This window comes from Hemiscyllium ocellatum, chromosome 20 (genome assembly GCF_020745735.1).
Source record: "Hemiscyllium ocellatum isolate sHemOce1 chromosome 20, sHemOce1.pat.X.cur, whole genome shotgun sequence".
NCBI lineage: Eukaryota > Metazoa > Chordata > Chondrichthyes > Orectolobiformes > Hemiscylliidae > Hemiscyllium > Hemiscyllium ocellatum.
Window position 1 is genome coordinate 34,026,529 of NC_083420.1, and position 24,699 is coordinate 34,051,227.

Sequence of the window (24,699 nt, forward strand, 5' to 3'; positions counted from 1 at the left end):
CCTCTGCAATTCGGCAGAAAGTCAGAATAAACACCTCACAAAGTGAGGATATGGGTTCTTTGTGGAAGTGTGAAAGATCTTTAATGAGCTGTTGTCATGAGAGGCTTACCCATAACAGAATCAGAAATCACAACACCTGAAGTCACATGATGAAGGAGCAATGCTCTGAAAGCTTGTGATTTCAAATAATCCTGTTAGACTATAACCTGGTTTTGTGTGACTTCTGACTTTGTCCAACACCGACACCTCCACATCATGGCTATCATAACAGAATAACCTTAAGGGGGAAAAGATGTCAACTGTAAGCATCGGATCTAATACCCCTGAGGCACCACTAGAAATGCATGCTCAAGTTCTGAGAGTGAAATTAAGGATGATGCCACACATAACACTCAAATGAAGGCCATTGTCAAACTATACCCATGAATTAAGATAAAAGTTCTTTTTTCTTCTTTATTCTTTCATGGAATGTGGGCTTTTCTGGCAATGCCATCATTTGTTGTTCATCCTAATTGCCTGTGAATTGGTTAGCTAGACTATTTCAAAGTGCACTTAACAGTCAACCATGCTGTTATGCGTTGCTCTGCATGTAGACCAGATTGGGTAAGTTTGACATATTTTCTTTTGTTAAGTGAATCAGATGGATTTTTATAACAATTGGCAATCGTTTCATGATTTACCAGGTCAGGTCAAATCAGCAGAACAATTGTTAATACATACTATTCAAATTATGTACATATCTTATTATTTATGTTTTCTAATTTAAAGAGAAAAACATTTATTGCATTTAGAACATATATTTTAATGTACCATCTAACATACCATTGAAAATGTAAATGGTGTGGTACACTTCATTACATTAAGTGAAGTAAGATAACATTAAAAAGTAATCAGAGCAGTGTTGATCAGCATATTTGTGTACGAACAGCTCTCCTGGAATCCTATTCCTCTTCAATAAAGGACCCTTCATTAGATTACTAATCATTATAATAATGTTTGGACGTGTATATTAAGAGCAAATAACACACCAATATTCAGCACTTTTTCCTTTCTCATTGAGCTAGATATACAGTACTAATCAAGAAATTTTCCTGTACATATTTGAGGAATTCTTCACATCATCTTGTCTTTAAGTCTATTCCCTAATCTTCTTGTTTTTATTAGTGTATTTTCTGCAAAGTATGTATGGTCCTGTATTGTATTTGCCTGTTTTACACTTTGAGATAATTGACGAATAAAGTAAAAAGAATTGAAGCAGTCTACTATTACTGCTATACTTTGTCCGTAGATGTGTGTCTTTATCTTTCTCAAGATTTAGAAATGTTCAGTAAAGCCCAACTCTTCATCCTTTCAACCCTCGAGTATGTTGTCGCTTTGTATAACTGTGACATTATCATTAACATATGCATGCTTGGTTAGGGGATGGATTGACTCCACTCCCTGTATCTTATCTTTTGCTTGCACATTTAGTAACGACAGTTTCATATAGGGTGTCAGCTCATTTAGAGCCAGCTCAGAGTCCTCTGGGACCACAATGTATTTCATCTGGGTCTTTTCCAATGTATTTCCTGGATTGGCTGACTCTGCTTGACCAATATTCCCCTGGTTCATTGTGCCGAAGACTGGCTCCTGTTTCAGACAGCAGTCCTGTGAGGTCATGAGATGTGGGTTGAAGTCAGACTCCGTTGTGCTGGACATCCTGTGAATTGAGACTGGATGCCACCACTGTGTCTGTGCATTCAAATGCAAGGCTGAAGACTGGAGGCTTTCAGGGAACATTGGGAAGGGGTCAATTGGGAAGTGAGTCCCAGCATCCAGTGTGAAGTCACATGATGTGTTGTGAACTTTATCCCATTCGCAATCTGGCATCATGTTGTTGCTTGACTTGAATGTAAGTTTATCAGAAGACAGATAGTCAGATGACTCAATTTCACCAGACTCCAGTTGGGTCTCTGAGTTCTGATTCTCTCCAGTTTGTGTTACTTTGGTCCAAGGTGCAGTGACACAATTGCTGAAAGATTTATAACCAACTTCATCAGAAGATCCAGTTGCCATACTGTCAGCATCTGGGCAAACTGAGTAAGTACTTAGTTTGAGTGGGGAGTCTCTGTCTTCAGTTACAGTGAAAGGGTGGTACTTGTCTTCTTCTTGGTCTTTCGTGACACTTTTGAACAAGGAGTAATCCGGACCTTCGGAGGTGGAAAAAGGAAAATCCTCAAAGGGCAATGGGAAAGAGGACAAGGGGTTTTTCAGGACTGGGAAATTGAAACCTGGAAAATGAGGGAAGGGGAATTTTTCATTGGAATCGGAGACCTCCATCAAGGGTTGAAAGACTGGGATGTTCATGGTGCAAAGCTTGTCATCAACACTTTCAATCCAGTTCTCTCCGAAACTAGATCAAGGGAAAAAACAAAGATGTAAAATTTCTAACTCAAAAGTGTATTTTGACATTAAACTATTTGATTAATTTCCTAGATTATGAGATATAGTTCTCCCCCTTACCTGGCAGGTACAGGAATGATTGTATAACTCCAAGCTCTCCAAACCTTTCCAACTAGGTATAGGAATTGAACTGCTCACTAATCCAGCACCTCACTGAATCAACGTCTGTACTTCTCCCAATCTGACAAATCACTTTGCCAAAGTTATTGTAGAAGCCTTTTTAAAAATTCTTTCATGGGATGTGGATGTCACTGCAAGGCTATCAACTGTTATCCATTTCTAATTGCCCCCAACAAAGTGACGAGCTATCTGCTGTGGATATTCCACATGATATTAGTAAGAGACTTCCCAGGAATTTGAGTCAATGCCACTGAGGTGATGATGAACGACTTGCAATTGAAATTGCAGGGCATGATGTTCCTATATCTCAGCTACTTCTACAAGATGGAGATCACGGGTTTAGATTAGATTAGATTATATTCCCTCCACTGTCGTAACAGGCCCTTCAGCCCAACAAGTCCACGCCATCCCTTCAAAGAGTAACCCATCCAGACCTATTCCCCATACTAATACAACTAACACTATGGGCAATTCACCTAATCTGCACATCTTTGGATTGTGGGAGGAAACCGGAGCACCCAGAGGAAACCCACACAGACATGGGGAGAATGTGCAAACACCACACATACAGTCGCCCTACGGAGAAATGAACCTGTGTCTCAGGCTCTGTGGAGGCAACAGTGCTAACCACTGAGCTACCGTGCCGCCCCTTTGCTGTTGATGGACCTTTGGTGAGTAGTTACAGAACATTGGCATATAAAAGCATACTGGGTGTTGCTGTGCATCGGTGGTGGAGAGGATGAAGTGGATGGTATGTCAATCGAGCATTGCCCTGGATGCTATTGAGCATTTGAGTGTTATTGTTGAGACTAAACTCTTTCAAATAAAGGAGAAAGTTCCATCACACTCCTGACTTGTGCATTGCAGATGGTGAACAGGCTTTGGGGAGACAGGAAATTAGTTACTCATGAAAGGATTCGTAGCCTTTGACCCAATATTTATTTAAGCTACAGTACTTATATGGCTCATGTAGTTGAGTTTTTGGTCAATGGTAATCGCCAGCATGTTGATAAATGAGGAACTCAGCTACAGCACACACTATCAAGGGGGTCTGGCTATGTTTACTGTTGTTGAAAGAGACCATTGCTTGTTCCTTGCATGGTATGAACGTACCTTGCTACTTTTCAGCCTAAGTTTGGGTTTAGCACAAATCTTACAGCACGTGGACACAGGATGCTTCAGTATGCGAGGAGCTGCAAATTTATTTATTTTTATTCATTAATGGAATTTGGGTATTGCTGGCTGGCCATCCCTAGTTTCCAATGAGAAGATGGAACTAAGCTGCTTTCATGAACCGCTGGAGTTCATTTGCTATTAGTAGACCCATAATACCATTACAAAGTTCCAGCATTCTGACCCAGGCACAGTGAAGGATTGGTGATATATTTCCAGAGTAGAATGGTGAGTGGCTTGGAGGGGGACTTGCAGTTGGTGGTGTTCCAATGTATTTGCTGCCCTTGTCCTTCTAAATGTTTGTGGTTCTGAACTTTGTTCAATCATCAGCCAACAACCAAACTTCTGACCATATGATGCAAGAAAGGTATTGATGAAGTAGATGAAGATGGTTGGGTGTAGGACATTCCTGTGAGGAACTCTTGCAATGATGTCATGTGATCAAGGGGAGTAATCTCTAACAACCACAAAATCTTTATTTGTGCTAGGTATGACTCCAACTAGTGGAGAATCTTTGCCCTGTTGGAGTAAAGACCTCTACCAGGCTGCATTGGTAAGGAGCTCCAAATAAAGATCAATTTATGCTGCTGAACACGGGACTCAGACTTCTCTTTAAAATCCCTCTCCAACAATCCAATTCACATTGACTTCACTTTTGCCAATACTGTTTGATACGAGCAAAGAACAAGAATGAGCCATTCAGCCCTTTGAGCCTGCTCCACCATTCAAGCTGATCTAATTTCAACCTCAACTTTACATTCCAACATATCCCCAAGAAGTTTTCCACCCTTTGGTATCAGAATTCTACCAACCTCTGTGTGTTGATTGTAATGAGGTCAGCCAGCTGGACTGCATAACACTTCAGATCCCTGATTGGACCAGATTAACTGCCCAATCAAGGAGTCCTGACTGACAGATAACAAGAGGATTGTTGGGAGGCAAAGGCCTAGTGACATTATCATTGGACTGTTGATCCAGAGACTCGTGTTTAAATCCTGCCTCAGCAGGTGGTGAATTTTGAATTCAATAAAGAACTCATGCTAAGGGCATAATGGTGACTGTGAATCAGGAAAAGCCCATTTGGATCACTAAGGCCTTTTAACAGCAGGGAGTGGAGTGTATTATTTACCCCTCCAATTCTATTTTGATTTAACCCCTTCCCTCCCCTTAACTGTTTGATCACGCAGCATTGCCCTTTGATGTGAAGGGCACTACTTGTCACTGGCTACTTGGGTGTTTCCTTTCTTCCTGGTGGTGGAAACTGAATAAAGATTTGCATACCTTGTATCTTTCACTGTGTCCCACACGTGAACACACATAACATGGGTGCTGGGGGAAAAATAAGCACTACCACAGTTAGGTGGTAATGTGGGGGTCTAAAATAAGGAAAATTTAAAAAAAAAGAAAGAAAATTAAAAAAAGAAAAAAAAACAAGAGTGTCAAGATATCCTGCTCACTCAGTGAGCTGGCTCTGAGGGAACTGGATCAGTGCCAAGGACTTTCTGCGACTTGGTGACAGGATGCCAGTCTCTGTGGAGTTATTTCAGTGGCAACAAGACTAAAGCATGCTCCTGAAGAAATTTGCTGGTAACAGTTGTCTTTGAGTTGGGGTGAGCATTTCTGGCATCATGCTGTTATTTGGGAAGCTTGACTCATTCAATCTGGCCATTGAGGAATGGTCTCAGTATGTGGAAAGGACGCATTACTTTTTCTGGGCAAATGGCATTGGGGCAGATGAAAAGCAGTTAGCAATTCTCATTGTGTACCCACAGCTTTTTCAGTTATTAAAAGGCCAACATGCTCTGAAGTACCAAATACTAAACCTTAAATTCATGTATAGTGCCATCAGGTTGAAGAACAGCTTGTTGCCCACTGTTATTAGACCTCTGAATGGACCTGTCAAATTTCAAATATCATGTTGATCTTGCTTTTCTCTTTCCAGCTGTAACTTTCTATTCCTTGCTGTGTTCCATCAACCTATGATCTTTGTACGTTATGATCTGCCTATACAGTACGCAAAATGAAAACCTTTCACTGTACCTCGGTATATGTGACAATAATAAATCAAATCAAAAAACCTTTCAAGAGTTGACAGACTTAGTTAAGGAATATTATGACCTCAAGCCTCCTCTAATGCTAAGATGCCATTGGTTTTACTTGGAAATCCAAAAACCAGGGAATCCATATTGGGATTTTTGACTAGATTAAGAGGACTGGCAGACACGTGTGACTTTGGTTTAATGAGATGCTGTTAAACCGTTCGGTATGTGGAATTAATGATGTAACCATGCAAAAGTGCTGACAAGTTGAAGCCCAATTGGAGTTCAAACTGGCACTACAATTGTTTTTATTATTGGAAAATAGAGCAAGTGAAGCACGTGAGTTGCAGGGAATTCTGATCGAAGTGAATATCATTGCCAGTCCAACTGAGCTTTGGGAACACCACTTGAGTGAAGGCACTTGCATAGCCTCACTCCAGACATATCCTGAACAGAGGGACTCTATCAGCCAACGGCAAAATAAAATCCCAAAACAAAACCAAGCCTTAGCCAAATGGTTAAAAGTTTCTTCAGGATCCAGGCCAGTAAGCCATTGTAGTTGCTGCTGGTATGCGGTCTTGAGACAGCAAAACAGTCCCACTAGACCTAAATTTGAGTAAGGGAACTCATAAGCCACTATTGAGGGAATGTCCACCCTGGAAAATGTGTGGTTTGGAACATTTACATTGCTTAGCAACATCCAAGTCAGAATTAATCAAAGTAAACGTCTGGTTAAATGGTCACCCAGTTTTAATCGAGGTTGATACTGGCATGGCAATTCCAGTGATTGCAGACCAGTCTTTAACAAAATTCACTCAGGACTCTAACCCTTAGGTTTGCACAAGACCCCAGTTGGACTATGAACCTATACTGGGGAATCTTTACAGATTAAGGGTATAGCTTCAATTCTGGTCTCTTATGAGAAGCAGTTACCACTCATTGTCAAAGGGTCAGGCACAAGTTTGATGGGGTGAAATTGGTTGTGGAAGATTCACCGAGATTGGTTCAACATTTGTCAATTAGGAAATGGTTGTCTGAGTGAAGTCCTAATTAAATACCTGGATGTTCTTCAGGAAGGTCTAGGGACTATCAAAAGAACGGAAACCACTTTGCATGTTGACCAAGCATTTCCACAATTCTGCAAGGCCCGCTCAGTGCTATTTGCCCTATTGGCAAAAGTAGAGGCAGACATCAGAAGGTTGGAAGACGAGGGAATTGTCAGACCAGTCCAGTTTGTGGAATGGACAGTATTCATTTGTCTGAACTTGTTCGACTTGTTCATTTGTTTTGTTTTGAATGTTATCTGCATTCAAATACTGCAGCTTAGATTTTATTCTTTTATTAATTTTGTAACCTCTGGTCTGCTGATTTGTTCTTATATTCCCTGTAAGCTTTGAGTGCTTACATTAAGCTTAAAAAAAATCTCCCTAAGAAAAGAAAGGATATGAGGGGCAACATTTTTAAAGAGTGGGTTGCATGTGAAATGGTCTGCCAGAGAAAGTGGTAGATGCAGGTACGGTTACACCGTTTGGATAAGTCAATGAATAGGAAAGGTTTGGATATGGGCCAAACGCAGGCAAACAAGACTAGTTTAGTTTGGAATGGTCATTGTAGACTAGTTGGACCAAAGGATCTATTCCCAGGCTGTATGATTCTATGACTCTATTTGCATTTGGTTGTGATTGTTTATCAATTCTCACATTAATTCCTTCCTTTGTTGCATTTTCCCTACTCTTTGTTTCATCACAACTTCCCAAATTTGGGCCCTTCTCCCATATAAGTCTTTCAGCCACACATTTCTCTCTCTAATTTTGTTTACCCAATGCCAGTTTGCACATGGTTCAGGAAGTAATTAAGAGATTATTACCTTAAAGGTACGACTTCTTGATTGGGCACCTAGCTCCTTATACTGATGATACAAAACAACTTCCCTGTTCTATCTATGTCATTGCTGTCCATATTTGATCCTGACAACTGGATCCTCCTCCCCCCCCCCCCCCCCCCCCACTGCAATGGCTTCTCCAGCACAGAGAAGATATCCTGAACCCTGGCACTGGACAGAAATGTCGCTATCTGGGCTCACAATGCCTCTTGCTGAGATATTTGTATCATCGATAGCCATGGATGAGGTATTGGAAGACTGGAGGGTTGCTAATATGATGCCATTATTTAAGACAGGTGGTAAGAAAAAGCCAGGGAACTATAGACCAGTGAGCTTGATGTCAATGGTGAATAAACTGTAGGAAAGGATTCTGAGGGACAGGACTTACATGCATTTGGAAGGCAAGGACTGATTAGGGACTATCAATATGGTTTTGTGTGTGGGAAATCATGTTTCATGTAACTTGATTGAGTTTTTTGAAGAAGTGACAAAGAAGATTGGTGAAAGCAGAGCAGTGGATGTTGTCTTTATGGACTTCAGTAAGGAGTTTTGCCATCCATTCCAATTGTGTGATGATATCAAGGGATGTTACTTCCACTTTCACACTCAGTTGTTTTCTCAATGTTGGACCAAGAATGTAATAAGATCAGGAAAAAGCAGTCCTTGATAAACACAAGCCCTGCATCAATGAACAGATTACTGCTGTGTAGGCACAACTTAATACCACTATCAATGTATCCTTCCATCACTTTACTGGTGATTGGCAGAAGACTGATAGGTAGATATTTGACCAGATTAGATTCCTTCTGTATTTCTGTGAAATGGCCATAACAATGCACTTTCCACATTGTTTGGTAGATGCCAGTGTTGAAGCTGTATTAGAACAGCTTGGCTAGGGGTGTGGCTAGTTCCCGAGCATAAATCTTCAGTAAAAATGATGGAATGTTGTCAAGGTCTATAGCCTTTGCATTGCTTGTGCTATCAGCCATTCCTTGATATCATGAGAACTGAATCAAATTGGCTGTAATGTTGGGAACCTCAGGAAGAGTCCAAAGTGGATTATTCACTAGCACGTCTGGCTGAAGATGGTTGCAATTGTTTCAGCCTGGACTCTTGCACAAGTCTGCCAGGTACTGTCTTCATTGAGGATGAGGATGTTTGTGGAGTTTTCTCCTCCTGCAAATTGTTTCATTTGCCCACCATCATTCATAGAATATGCGGCAAGATTTCAGAGCTCTAAGCTAATCCTTTACTTATGGAAATGTTTAGCTCTGCAGATTGCAATTTGTTTCCACCATTTGGCACCAAGTAAAGTTGTTCTATAGCTTTATTAGATCGATCCCTCCTTCTTAAGTATGCTTAATGGTACCCTTGGCGCACCCTCCTATACTCTTCATTTAACCTATATTTGATCGTAATGATAAAGTGAGGGATTTGCTGGGACATGGGGTTACAGATTATGGCTGGTTATACATACTGAGTGTTTGCACCTAACATGATTTATTTCAATTAGAGTGTTTCAGTCTAGAAAGGATGGAATTATTCATCTTTAGTTGGATTGAACCCAAAGATGAAAGGACAAAAAGGTGAAAGAACTAGACCATTTGCATTTAGAGCTGAAGGTCTAAACTTTTTATGGGTTGTTCTCATTAGCTGACAAACAGATTGATTCATATCTACAGAACCTGCCAAATCCAGGACCTCTTACCAGAAAGACAAGAGCAGAACATATATTGGGAAAACCACTATTCTCAGGCCCACCTGCATGTCACACTCCATCTTGACTTGGAACTATATTGCCTATTGTCTTCATTTAGTATCATGGGTCAAAATACTGGAATTTCTTCCCTAACAGTGTTGTATGTGTACCTACAGTTCATGGACTGCAGCAGTTCAAGAAGGCTGTTCACTACCTCACTACCACCCTCTGAAGGGCGACCAGGAATGGACAATACATGCTGGCCTGGCCGCAGCATACACATTACAGGAATGAAGATTAAAGAATAGCACATGAGAGATGTAAAGTTCTAACCTTCAGCTCTGTTCTTCCCCCACAGCTCCTGAACAAACAAAGCTTTAGCAGAAAACATTTGCATGCAGACAATGTCCCGATATTTATCAAGGAACTGTTATGCAAAGCTTATGATGCTTGTGTACACTCAGTGTCATAGTCAAATAATATCCACAAGATTAGGTGATAGCTATCCAAAAATAGATGCACCCCACAGACTGAAGTCTAATGAAATGGAAATGAGACCTCAGCTTCTAATTGTTACTTTTCACAAACTGAGGATAAAGAACAAAGAACAAAGACAATTACAGCACAGGAACAGGCCCTTCAGCCCTCCAAGCCAGCGCTGACCCAATCCTTTGACTAAATCGGCTGCCTATTTTCTAAAGATCTGTATCTCTTTGCTCCCTGCCCATTCATGTATCTGTCTAGGTACATCTTAAATGACACTATTGTTCCCGCCTCTCCCACCTCCGCTGGCAACGCGTTCCAGGCCCCCACCACCCTCGGTGTAAAGAGCTTTCCACACATATCTCCCCTAAACCCCTCTTACTTTGAACTCATGATCCCTAGTAATTAAGTTCTGCGGTCAGGGAATAAGCTTCTTGCTATCCACCCTGTCTACACCTCTTATGATTTTGTAGACCTCAATCAGGTCCCTCCCTTCACCTTCGTTTCTCGAATGAAAATAATCCAAATCTATTCAACCTCTCTTTATAGCTTGAGCCCTCCATACCAGGCAACATCCTGGTGAACCTCCTCTGCACCCTCTCCAAAGCATCCACATTCTTCTGGTAATGTGCTGACCAGAACTGTACACAGTATTCCAAATGCGGCCGAACCAAAGTCCTATACAACTGTAACATGACCTGTCAACCCCTGTACTCAATACCTATCCGATGAAGGAAAGCATGCCGTATGTCTTGTTGACCATTTTACTGACCTGCATTGCCACCTTCAATGGACCTGAAAACCCAGATCTCTCTGTACATCAATTTTCCCCAGGACCTTTCCATTTACTGTATAGTTCATTCTTGAATTGCATCTTCCAAAATGCATCATGTCGCATTTGCATGGATAGAACTCCCTCTGCCATTTCTCTGCCCATCTCTCCAATCTATTTATATTCTGTTGTATTCTCAGACAGTCCCCTTCCCTATATGTTACACCACCAATCTTATCTGCAAACTTCTTAATCAGGCAACCGTTGCCTTCCTCAAAGTCATTTATATATATATCACAAACAGTAGAGTTCCCAGCACGGATCTCTGTGGAACACCACTGGTCAAAGTCTCCATTTTGAGAAACTCTCTTCCACTATTACTCTGTCTCCTGTTGCCCAGCTAGTTCTCTTTCCATCTAGCTAGAACACCCTGGACCCCATGAAACTTCACCTTCTCCATCAGCCTGCCATGGGGAACCTTGTCAAATGCCTTACTAAAGTCCATGTATATGACATCTACAAGTCTTCCCTCATCAATCAACTTTGTCACCTCCTCAAAGAGTTCTATTAGGCTTATAAGATACGATATTTCCCTCACAAAACCATGCTGCCCATTACTGATAAGCCCATTTTCTTCCAAATGGAAATAGATCCTATCCCTCAGTATCTTCTCCAGTAGTTTCCCAACCACTGACACCAGGCTCACAGATCTGTAATTACCTGGTGTATCTCTGCTACCCTTCTTGAACAAGGGGACAACATTAGCAATTCTCCAGTCCTCTGGGACCTCACCTGTGTTCAAGGATGCTGCAAAGATATCTGTTAAAGCCCCAGCTATTTCCTCTCTTACTTCCCTCGGTAACATGAGGTAGATCACATCCGGACCTGGGGACTTGTCCATCTTAATGCCTTTTAGAAGACGTATAGCTTCCTCCCTCTTTATGCTGACTTGACCTTGAGTACTCAAAGATCTATCCCTAACCTCAACATCCGTCATGCCCCTCTCCTCAGTGAATACCAATGCAAAGTACTCATTAGGAATCTCACCCATTTGCTCTGACTCCATGCATACCTTTCCGCCTTTGTCCTTGAGTGGGCCAACCCTTTCTCTAGTTACCCTTTTGCTCCTTATATATGAAAAAAAAAGCTTTGGGATTTTCCTTAACCCTGTTTGCTAAAGATATCTCATGACCCCTTTTAGCCCTCTTAATTCCTCATTTCAGATTGGTCCTACATTCCCGATATTCTTCCAAAACTTTGTCTGTCTTCAGTTGCCTAGATCTTTTGTATGCATCCTTTTTCCTCTGAGCCAGTCTCCCAATTTCACCTGTCATCCATGGTTCCTTAACCTTGCCATTTCGATCCCTCATTTTCACAGGAACATATCTCTCCTGAACTCTAATCAACCTCTCTTTAAAAGCCTCCCGCATATCAAATGTGAATTTACTTTCAAACAGCTGCTCCCAATCTACATTCCCCAGCTCCTGATGAATTTTAGTATCGTTGGCCTTCCCCCAATTTAGCACTCTTCCTTTAGGACCACTCTCATCTTTGTCCATAGATATTCTACAACTCATGGAATTGTTATCACTATTCCCAAAGTAATCCCCTATTGAAACATTAACCACCTGGCTGGGCTCATTTCCCAACATAAGGTCCAGTATGATCCCTTCCCAAGTTGGTTTATTTACATATTCCTCTAGAAAACACTTCTGGATGCTCCTTACAAATTCTGCTCCATCTAGACCTCTAACACTAAGTGAATCCCAGTCAATGTTAGGAAAATTAAGATCTCCTATCACCGCCACTCCTACATCTGTTTCCATGATCTGTTTACATGTTTGCACTTCTACCTCATGTTCGCTGTTGGGAGGCCTGTAGTATAGCCCCAACACTGTTACACATCCTTCCTATTTCTGAGCTCTGCCCCTATTGCCTCATTGCTCGAGTCTTCCATAGTGCACAGCTGTAATATCCTCTCTGACCAGTAGTACAACTCCTCCACCCCTTTTACCTCCCACTCTATCCCGCCTGAAACATCGATATCCTGGGATGTTTAGCTGCCAATTATGCCCTTCCCCCAACCGAGTGTCAGTAATAGCAATAACATCATGCTCCCAGGTACTGGTCCAAGCCCTAAGTTCATCTGCCTTACCTACTATACTTCCTGCATTAAAACAAATACACCCCAGACCACTAGTCCCTTTGAATTCATCATCAGCTCCCTGCCTCCTCTTCCCCTTAGTCACGCTGACTTCACTATCGGGCTTTAGTTACTGCTTCCTTTCTGTCCTCTAACCTCATTTGGTACCCAACCCCTGCCACATTAGTTTCAACCCTCCCCAACAGCGTTAGCAAAAGCACCCCCGAAGGATATCTTTAAGTGCTTCATCACTGGTGAGGTAGTTCTGAAAGTGTTATCATTGTTTTAATGTAGGAGACACAGTAGCAGATGGCTAGATCTTACAAACAGATAGAGTCATCATAGTCTTACCAAACTATGTACAGAGAGAGAGAGATGATTGCTGATGGTTTAACCTGATGGTCACTGTACCTCCATCAATGGGAAAGGTTAACAGAATCATGGACTCCCTGCTGCGCAGATAGAGGTCATTCAGCACATCATGTCTGCACCAACTCTCTGAAGAGCATCCCACCCAGACCGCACTCCATCCCCATATTTACCATGACTAAGCCACCTAACCTGCTTATCTTTGGACTGTGGAAGGAAACTGAAGCACCTGGTGGAAACCCATGCAGACATGGGGAGAAACTCCACACAGACAGTCACCCAATGCTGGAAACAAACCTGGTTCCCTGGCATTCTGAGGCAGTAGTGCTAACCACCCAAGGACATTCCTTCATGGCAACCTCAGCCAATGCAAGAATTGAACTCATGACGTTGCATCCCTTTGCCGTGCAAACCAGCCATTCAGCCAACTGGGCTAACTGCCCAGCTGTTTGACAATGACCAGGTACTCTGTTTTAGTGATGTTGTTCAAGGGACAAATATTTGACTTGGACAGTAGAATAACTTTGTGGCTCTTGTATGATAAGATGGATTCCTTTGCATCCCTCATGAAAGAGTAGACATGTCCTCGGTTTGTCAGTTCAGCAAAAAAAAGCATCTCCAATAGTGCCTACTTCCCAAATACTGCGAAGTATTATCAGTCCAGATTATATAGTCAAATCTGCAAAATGGGTTTTTAACTCAGGGCTGAGTGTTACCATTGAAAGATAGCTGACACCAACAACAAGGGAAAAATAAGTTTGTAAAGAGTATGAGGGAAGGCTAAGTAAATCAGTGATCTTGATGTTAAGATTGAATGTGGATTGAACTTTGAAGAAATGATTGAAAGAGGAGAAGGTATTTGTGATTCTGAGATTCAGAATAAAATTAATTTAAACAGCAGGTAAAGTGATGAATCTTGATTTCAAAAGGGATAATGTGTCAAACAGGAAAACTTACACCCAAAAAAAACTTTAAAGAGGATTTCAGAAGTGATATCAATAGCAAGATCAATAAGAATGACGGTGATGGCAAGTGTGAAATTAGAAGTGCCAAACAGATCACAAACTACTCAAGCCTTTAATGCTTCCTGGGATAATCCAACTCAAAGCCATTTTGATGAGTTAAGTGACGTACATCAGATACCAATTTATAAGAATCTTCATGTGATTCTATTAAGGTAATTTGAATAGATTGCAAACTCAACAGCAGTTTGATTAATCACATAAAGCTAACCCTACTCACCATGGGAGTTCATTGATGCACGAAACCTTCTCCACTTTGCAGTCATCAAGCATGTTATCGCTGAAAACATGTTCACTCTTCTGTTTTAGAAAAGAAAATCTGTTTAATCTCAAAGATTGCAATAATTGGAGAAGATACAAGTTAAACTACTGTATTTATCTCTTATCATTTAACAGCAAATACATTATTTTGTTATTAATCTCATTATTTTGTTATTAAATTATGGCCTAGAGTACACAGAATGTTCCTCTCATTTGATTCTAATCTCTAAAGAACTGTTCTTTAATTCTTCCTCACTAATGCATTCAAAGTAATGTTAGTGAAGGAAGGGTTGGAGGTGTATGTATAGTGATTGTGTGTCTAATGCGAAGAACTGGCATTTCATAGTAAGAAAAAGTAAATATATTATTTTAATACCTGCAATATGTCAAAGTTTTCCTTAGATAGAGCACTCTTTTGAGGTCTGGGAATATTCTCCCACCAATTCTTCTTTGCACTGTGGAGAACAGAAAAGACATTTTATCAGGAAATCTCTGTGCAACAGCCATGATCTCATACCTCCTTGCACAGTGCATGGTCTGTCTCATCCAGTACCACAGACAAAATAGAATGTCATAACGATGTCCAACATGAAAGGACATGGAGAATGAGGATGAACCAATGATATCCTGCCCTTAAGCACTTCTTGGTACCCATGTCTGAACTGGCATTAGTGGAAGCCAATTTGCATAACAGTGAACTGAAATCAACAATTACAAACTAATGCTTTAAACATTTCCACACAGATAAAGCAATTTCTGTTGGGGATAGTGAGCGCAGGGATTGGGAGGCAAACTGATTTGTCCACATTTGCCAAACAATCCATCAGGGCTAATGGTAATTTCCCCTGACTTAGAGCAGCTCATGGAGAAAGTGAGGACTGCAGATACTGGAGATCAGAATCAAAAAGTGTTGTGCTGGAAAAGCATAGCCAGTCAGGCAGCATCCGAGGAACAGGAGAGTCGACGTTTCAAGCCCAAGCTCTTCATAAGGAATGTGATGAAGAGCTTATGCTCGAAACATTGACTGTCCTGCACATTGGATGCTGCCTGACCTGCTGTGCTTTTCCAGCACTGCACTTTTTGACTTAGATCAGCTCATGCTGTAGACAGAATCTGCCAGATCCAGTGGACATTGTGAAGGACTAATCCATTGTATGTCTGCTATGGAGTGGTTGAAAGGACAGTGTAGAGGTTTACTCTATATCTAATGTTTGACGTATCTGCTCTATGATTGTTTGATAGGGGCGGTGTAGAGCAAGATTTACTCTGTATTTAACCCCATCATGTGTCTGCACTGGGAGTCGTTCATGGGACAATGTGGAGAGAATTTTATTCTGGATCTAAGCCCTTCTATCGTTGCTCTGGGAGTGTTTGTTGGGACCGTGTAGAGACAACATTATTTTGTATTCTCAGTTTGAAAAAGGTGGACTTACAATTTGAAACCGAAGAAGCAGATAGCCACAGGTAGAGGGACGATGATACACACGAAGACAATTAATGCAGTTGAAATTAAGTCAGAGGAATCTGAATGGTAAAGAAAATAACTAAAATGTAGTCAAAGAAATCACTGCGAAGGATTTGGTTCTGAAAAACACTGAGAAAATGAAAATAAAACCAACTTGTACCCTAGCTTTCTCACACCACCTAACTCTACCGCTGTACAAAAGAGTATTGTTCTTTCTTATTTGCCTTGACAAGCAGGAAATGCATTATCTCAGCTGTTTTCAAGGAATTGATAGCAGTTATTGGAAATTGTTTAACATTTTCCTGTGACTCACAGTCTGCATTTTCAAACAGGTTTGGACAGGTCTGAAAATTTCTCCGATTACAACTGAAAGCATTATTCCTTGATAATGCCCTGGAACAAGAAGATGGTGCTGCTGACGTTGTTGTGTACCCACACGGAACTGGAGTAGCATGTTTGTGCTGCTGAGGTGTGCTAATCCCTTACTGTCCCTTTCACAACCTTATGTTCAACTTGTTCTGAAATGTCAAAACATGCCCAGGATATGCTGTGCTCTTCATTTGCAGGTGGATTTGTGATCTTGTCAAAATTGACCTCTGATTCCACCTTGAAGGAAAATTTTGCAATTTATCAGGAAAAGGATAACTTGGCAAGTTTAATCCTGTTGGTGGCTGAGGCCTGCACAAATTTCTCAAACTAATATACACCCGCCAATGAGTCAACAGTTCAAGTACTAAGTTATTTCCTTCACCATGAGACAGAGATGGGAAAAAATCCGTCATGATACCTGCTCTTGAGTTTGAATCAGTGAATGGAACTTTCTGCAAAATACTATATCTTAAAAGAAGATGAATATGGGTTTCTGTGTAGCCTTAGAGGCAGAATATATGAGGGTTAATCGATATCCCTTTTAGCAGAAACAGAGAATGGGCACAAATAGACAGAAAGTAAAATCTGTATATCTTATTTTTACCACTTACCATAATGCCACTCATACTCAGAGCTCCAGTCACTCCATGCCCCATTATATCCTGGTATTGGTTTGGAGCGAACCTTCATACGGTAGGTGTATCCAGGATCCAACACCGATTGGACGACCAGCATTTTCTTATTTGTTACATTAATCATCTATATCAAATCCAAGAATAGCAAAAACTAAGTAAAACTCAAACTTTCAACACGGTTCAAAGTAAGGCCTATTTTATTCTCTACTTCAGCATGTCAATCCAATTACGCTAATTATCTTTCTTTCCCCTTTCATAGAGTCATGTAGATATACAGCACGGAAACAGACCCTTTGGTCCAACCTGTCCATGCTGACCAGATATCCAAACCCAATCTAGTCCCATCTACCAGCACATGTCCTAACTTCCCCAGGATCTCAACCCAGTGAAGTTTCTTGCCTCCCTCAATCTCCCTTACCTTATACAATCAAAATTATAACATTACAATCCAATTTATGACTTCCAAACTTGGAGCTCCAAACCACCACTCATAAGTTTACCTTTGGACAGTGAATTTCCTAGTCATCACATCAGTCTATGTTAATTTAACCAAAATACAGTAACAAACGCAAGGACACTTGAGGAAATTCGCTATGCATCTTTCTTTTAAGGGTGATGCTATGGTTCACATGCTGGTGTACTTCTGCTCCTATTTTGTGTGTTCAACCCTATTGCTGGCCCAGAGCAAAGGGAAAAAAAGGATACAGATATGTTTGGATTGCTTCTACTCTAGATATTCCAGAATAGGAACCTTTTGTTATGAAACAGTGAGACCAGTTCAGGAATCTTTACAACCAGCAGGAGGAAGGATCATTATTCAACCCATGATTCCTTTAGCAACAGTAACACTGTGCTCTTCAATTTAACTTTGACAATTACCATGAAAGGGTAAATATGCAAGATAGGTGTGGGGCTAGGATGACAGTGGGTGGGGATAGATGGTAGAGGACCACATGGGTAAGTGGATAGGGTGCAAAGTGAGTGAGGAGGTAGGAATGTGATGTTAAGTTGGGTCCAGGTTGCCGTTGAAATGGCTATCTCGCCATCAGAATGTCTGGACCATTGTCTATCATAGCAGTGCAAGTTGTAAATGGTTGCAATTCTGCAATAAACTATATCTTGTTTAAGGCAAGGGGTCTTCTTATCAAAATACTAAGTGGTTTACTTTTACCATACTAGATCAAGCAGGCAATATACCTGCCAATTCCTGCCAGGAAAGAGGATAGTGGCAGCAAATCTACCAAATAGTTCCATGTCATGCTGAACAGTGGTGAGAATTCATCTTACAACAGGGTTTTTAAAAAAAAAATATGGGAGGTGGGCATCATTAGCATTTATTGGCTATCCCTTGTTGCCCTCAAGAAGGAGGTGGTGAGCTGTCTTCTAGAACCACTGCAATCCATTTGATGCAGGAAAACTGTCAATGCCATTAAGGAGGGTGTTCCAGGATTTAGACTGAGTGAAACCAAGGAATAACAATGTATTTCAAAGTCAGGATGGTGAGTGGCTTGGAGGGGGGCTTGCAGATGTTAGTGTTCCTATGTATTTGCTACTCTTATCCTTCTAGCCAGTAGTGACTATGGGTTTGGAAGGTGCTGTCTAAGGACCCTTGCATTTTGTCAATGGGACATATTGCTGCTACTGATCATCACTGATGGGGAAAGTAAATGTTTATTGTGGAGTGCCAATCAAGCAGGCTGCTTTGTCTTGGATTGTATCAAAATTGAGTGCCATTGGAAATGGACATAATCAAAATAAATCACATTCCTGACTTGTTCCTTATAAAGCATGGATAGGCTTTGAAGAGTCAGGTGGTGATTTACTCACTGCAAGATTCTTAGTCTTTGTAGCCACAGTGTTTTCAGGCTAGTCCACTTCGGTTTCTGGTCAATCATAACCCCCGGAATGTTAATAGTGTGGCATTCATTGTCAAGATATGATAGTTTGATTCTCTTTTGTTGAAGATGGTCATTGCCTGGCACATGTGTGGCATGAATTTACTTGTCATTTTTCAGCCCAAGCCTGAATATTGACTACGCATAACCCCGCCCCCACGCCATCTCCCGTCGCTTCACGTAACCCCGCCCCCACGCTTATTTCCGTCACGACGCATGACCCCGCCCCCACGTCGAGCAACGTCACCACGTCTAACTCCGCCCCTACTTCGATCTCTGTCCCCGCCCCTAACCCCGCCCCCAGCTCCAGCTCCAGCTCCAGTCCCACACCAGGTCCTAGCTCCCAGCCTTGCCGGATTTTCACCATCCCTCCAGACCTCCCCCTCTCTGAGGATGAAAGATCAGTCCTCAGCAGGGGCCTCACCTTCGTTCCCCTACGCCCTCGGATTAATGAGTTCAACACGCGGCGAGATATTGAACAATTCTTCCGCCGCCTTCGCCTCCGTGCCTACTTTCACAACCAAGACTCCCGCCCACCCTCTGACGACCCCTTCTCCCGCCTCCAACACACCCCATCCACCTGGACACCCCGTGCAGGCCTCCTACCCGCCCTCGACCTCTTTATAGCCAACTGCCGCCGTGACATCAACCGACTCAACCTGTCCACCCCTCTCACCCACTCCAACCTCTCACCCTCAGAACGTGCAGCCCTCCACTCCCTCCGCTCCAATCCCAACCTCACCATCAAACCCGCAGACAAGGGAGGCGCGGTGGTAGTTTGGCGCACTGACCTGTACACCGCTGAAGCCAAACGCCAGCTCGCGGACGCCTCCTCTTATCGCCCCCTTGACCACGACCCCACCTCCCACCACCAAACCATCATCTCCCAGACCATCCAGGACCTCATCACCTCAGGGGATCTCCCATCCACCGCCTCCAACCTCATAGTCCCACAACCCCGCACCGCCCGTTTCTACCTCCTGCCCAAAATCCACAAACCTGCCTGCCCCGGCCGACCCATTGTCTCAGCCTGCTCCTGCCCCACCGAACTCATCTCCCAATACCTCGACACGGTCCTATCCCCTTTAGTCCAAGAACTCCCCACCTACGTTCGGGACACCACCCACGCCCTCCACCTCCTCCAGGATTTTCGCTTCCCCGGTCCCCAACGCCTTATTTTCACTATGGATATCCAGTCCCTGTACACCTCCATCCCCCATCACGAAGGACTCAAAGCCCTCCGCTTCTTCCTTTCCCGCCGCACCAACCAGTACCCTTCCACTGACACCCTCCTTCGACTGACTGAACTGGTCCTCACCCTGAATAACTTCTCTTTTCAATCCTCCCACTTCCTCCAAACTAAAGGAGTTGCCATGGGCACCCGCATGGGCCCCAGCTATGCCTGCCTCTTCGTAGGATATGTGGAACAGTCCATCTTCCGCAACTACACTGGCACCACCCCCCACCTTTTCCTCCGCTACATCGATGACTGTATCGGCGCTGCCTCGTGCTCCCACGAGGAGGTTGAACAGTTCATCAACTTTACTAACACCTTCCATCCCGACCTGAAATTCACCTGGACTGTCTCAGACTCCTCCCTCCCCTTCCTAGACCTTTCCATTTCTATCTCGGGCGACCGACTCAACACAGACATCTATTATAAACCGACTGACTCCCACAGCTACCTGGACTACACCTCCTCCCACCCTGCCCCCTGTAAAAACGCCATCCCATATTCCCAATTCCTTCGTCTCCGCCGCATCTGCTCCCAGGAGGACCAATTCCAACACCGCACAGCCCAGATGGCCTCCTTCTTCAAGGACCGCAGATTCCCCCCAGACGTGATCGACGATGCCCTCCACCGCATCTCCTCCACTTCCCGCTCCTCCGCCCTTGAGCCCCGCTCCTCCAACCGCCACCAAGACAGAACCCCACTGGTTCTCACCTACCACCCCACCAACCTGCGCATACAACGTATTATCCGCCGCCATTTCCGCCACCTCCAAACGGACCCCACCACCAAGGATATATTTCCCTCCCCTCCCCTATCAGCGTTCCGCAAGGACCACTCCCTTCGTGACTCCCTTGTCAGATCCACACCCCCCACCAACCCAACCTCCACCCCCGGCACCTTCCCCTGCAACCGCAGGAAATGTAAAACTTGCGCCCACACCTCCACACTCACTTCCCTCCAAGGCCCCAAGGGATCCTTCCATATCCGCCACAAGTTCACCTGTACCTCCACACACATCATCTATTGCATCCGCTGCACCCGATGTGGCCTCCTCTATATTGGTGAGACAGGCCGCTTACTTGCGGAACGCTTCAGAGAACACCTCTGGGCCGCCCGAACCAACCAACCCAATCACCCCGTGGCTCAACACTTTAACTCCCCCTCCCACTCCACCGAGGACATGCAGGTCCTTGGACTCCTCCACCGGCAGAACACAACTACACGACGGCTGGAGGAGGAGCGCCTCATCTTCCGCCTGGGAACCCTCCAACCACAAGGTATGAATTCAGATTTCTCCAGCTTCCTCATTTCCCCTCCCCCCACCTTGTCTCAGTCGGTTCCCTCAACTCAGCACCGCCCTCCTAACCTGCAATCCTCTTCCTGACCTCTCCGCCCCCACCCCACTCCGGCCTATCACCCTCGCCTTGACCTCCTTCCACCTATCCCACCTCCATCGCCCCTCCCCCTAGTCCCTCCTCCCTACCTTTTATCTCAGCCTGCTTGGCTCTCTCTCTCTTATTCCTGATGAAGGGCTTATGCTCGAAACGTCGAATTCTCTATTCCTGAGATGCTGCCTAACCTGCTGTGCTTTGACCAGCAACACATTTGCAGCTGAATATTGTCTAGGCCTTGTTGCATTTGGACACGGATTGCTTCAGTATCTAAAGAGTCATGAATGGTGCTGAACATTGTGCAATCATCAGTGAATATCCCCACTTCTGACTCTATTATGGACAGAAGTTTCTGGATGCAGCAGCTGAAGATACTTGGGGCTAGCACATTCCCCTGAGAAACCCTGCATAGATATCCTAGAACTGAGATGAATGACATCTAACAATCATAACCATCTTTGTTTGTGTCAGATATGACTCTAATCAGTGCAGAGTTTGCCCCAATTCCCAGTTTTGCCAGGGATTTTTGATACCACACTCAGTCAAATGTGACCTAATGATGTCAAAGGCGATCACTTTTATCTCATCTTTGATTAAGGTGCTCACCGAGATACATTCCACTAACAATTACATGTTTCATTTCAGATAGTTGTCAGAATGTATACCCTCCTCCCTCGATCACAGAATTACTCTTTTAACCTTTTCAACTGTTGACATTTTACACTTCATTTGAGTTTCAAAAAATAAAAAGCAGCAGGGAAGGCATCTATCCTTTGGGATTTTTTATGGGTTCAAAACTCTCCTTATCAATATCAGTAGTTTGAGTGAGCACGCAGATTGAACAACAATTCTCCCTATAATCCATTTACTCCATGCTGGCTATATCACATATTCGGTTATATCCTACAACTTTGAAGGTCTTAATCCCTAAAGATAACCATGGGCTCAGGTGGAAAGTAGAGTTAACTTTGACGTAACAGAATACCTGCAATGGCAGGATATCCATGGATATTCACCTCCAATACTCAAAATTTTCAAAAGGATTGACTAATGACCAATACAGCCTCAATTATTAAAAATACAACATCATCTATACATAACTGGAGCAGATACAAAGGGTTGAACATAAATCTAAAAGATAGATTGGCTGCCTTATCTATATTTTACTGATAGTGAAAGATAGGCTACTGTTTGGAACAAGATGAGCTAAAAAATTATTTTTAATAGCATACACCATATATACCAGCTGCTAATTGGAGTTATAGTGTCATAGAGATATACAGCACAAAAACAGACACTTCCGTCCAACTCGTCCATGCTAATCAGACATCCTAACCTAATCGACTCCCTTGTGCCAGCACTTGGCCAATACCCTCTAAACTATTCATATATCTACCCAGATGTCTTTTAAATATTAAAAGTCCTAGAACTCTGTGGGAAGCTAGGGAAGTGATTGCTGCACGCCTTGCTGAGATATTTGTGTCATCGATAGTCACAGGTGAGGTGCTGGAAGACTGGATGTTGGTTAACGTTGTGCCACTTTTTAAGAAGGGTGGTAAGGACAAGCCAGGGAACTATAGACCAGTGAGCCTGACTTTGATGGTGGGCAAGTTGTTGGTGGGGATCTTGAGAGACAGGGTATATATGTATTTAGAAAGGCAAGGACTGATTAGGGAGAGTCAACATGGCTTTGTGTGTGGGAAATCATGTCTCACAAACTTGATAGAGTTTTTTGAAGACATAACAAAGAGGATTGATGAGGGCAGAGCGGTGGACAAGATCTATATGGACTTTAGTAAGGCGTTCAACAAGGTTCCCCATGGGAGACTGGTGAACAAGGTTAGATCTCATGGAATACAGGGAGAACTCACCATTTAGATACAGAACTGGCTCAAAGGTAGAAGACCAAGGGTGGTGGTGGAGGGTTGTTTTTCAGACTGGAGGCCTGTGACCAGTGGAGTGCCACAAGGATCAGTGTTGAGTCCACTACTTTTTGTCATTTATATAAATGATTTGGATGTGAGCGTAAGAGGTATAGTTAGTAAGTTTGCAGCTGACAACAAAATTGGAGGTGTAGTGGACAGCGAAGAAGGTTACGTCAGATTACAACGGGATCTTGATCAGATGGGCCAATGGGCTGAGGAGTGGCAGATGAAGTTTAATTTAGCCAAATGTGAGGTGCTGCATTTTGGGGAAAGCAAATCTTAGCAGGACTTATACACTTAATGGTAAGGTTCTAGGGAGTGTTGCTGAACAAAAACACCTTGGAGTGCAGGTTCATAGCTCCTTGAAAGTGGAGTTGCAAGTAGAGAGGATAGTGAAGGCAGGATTTGGTATGCTTTCCTTTATTGGTCAGAGTACTGAGTACAGGGGTTGGGAGGTCATGTTGCGGCTGTACAGGAAGTTGGTTAGGCTGCTTTTGGAATATTGCGTGCAATTCTGTTCTCCTTCCTACTGGAAGGATGTTGTAAACTTGAAAGAGTTCAGAAAAGATTTACGAAGATGTTCCCAGGGTTGGAGGGTTTGAGCTATAGGGAGAGGTTGAATAGGCTGGTGTTGTTTCCCCTGGAGCGTCAGAGGCTAAGGGGTGACCTTATACAGGTTTATCAAATCATGAGAAGCATGGATAGGATAACTGGACAAAGTCAATCCTGGGGTGAGGAGGTCCAGAACTTGAGGGCATAGGTTTAGGGTGACAGGGGATAGATATAAAAGAGACCTAAGTGGCAACTGTTTCATGCAGATGGTGGTGAGTGTATGGAATGAGCTGCCAGAGCAAGTGGTGGAGGCTGGTACAATTGCAACATTTAAAAGGTCTCTGGATGGGTATATGAATAGGAAGGGTTAGGAGGGATATGGGCTGGGTGTTGGCAGGTGGGACTAGGTTGGGTTGGGATATCTGGTCGGCATGGATGTAGGGTCAGTTTCCATGCTGTACATCTCTATGAGTCTATGACCAGGTTATAGTCCAATAGGTTTATTTGGAAGTACTACCTTTCAGAGTGCTGCTCCCTTCATCAGATACATGATGAAGGAGCAGCACTCCATAAGCTAGTGCTTCCAAATAAATCAGTTGGACTATAACCTGGTGTTATGTGATTTTTAACATTGTCCACCCCAGTCCAACACCGACACCGTGATATCATGGCCTTTTAAATGTTGTGATTGTACTAGTCTCCATCACTTTCTCTGGCCACTCATTCTATTCATGCACCACTCTCTGCGTGAAAACATTGCTCCTTAGGACCTTTTAAATTTTTCTCCTCCCATGTTAAGCCTACGCCCTCTAGTTTTGGACTCCCCAC

At 43.1% G+C, this 24,699-nt stretch overlaps 1 protein-coding gene across 2 annotated transcripts in view; it reads right to left on the reverse strand.

The window, feature by feature from the left end:
• Nucleotides 1-786: 786 nt before the first annotated feature.
• The window catches only part of il4r.2 (interleukin 4 receptor, tandem duplicate 2), a 49,062-nt gene continuing 25,149 nt past the window's right edge, over nt 787-24,699 (reverse strand). For both annotated transcript variants that reach the window (XM_060840265.1, XM_060840266.1), the window contains exons 6-10: nt 16,851-16,998; nt 15,839-15,929; nt 14,782-14,860; nt 14,365-14,444; nt 787-2,392 (exon numbers count right to left, since the gene is read on the reverse strand). In XM_060840265.1, the coding sequence (XP_060696248.1) occupies nt 1,351-2,392; nt 14,365-14,444; nt 14,782-14,860; nt 15,839-15,929; nt 16,851-16,998 (1,440 nt within the window). In that variant the 3' untranslated portion in view covers nt 787-1,350. The remainder of the gene's footprint in view (nt 2,393-14,364; nt 14,445-14,781; nt 14,861-15,838; nt 15,930-16,850; nt 16,999-24,699) is intronic.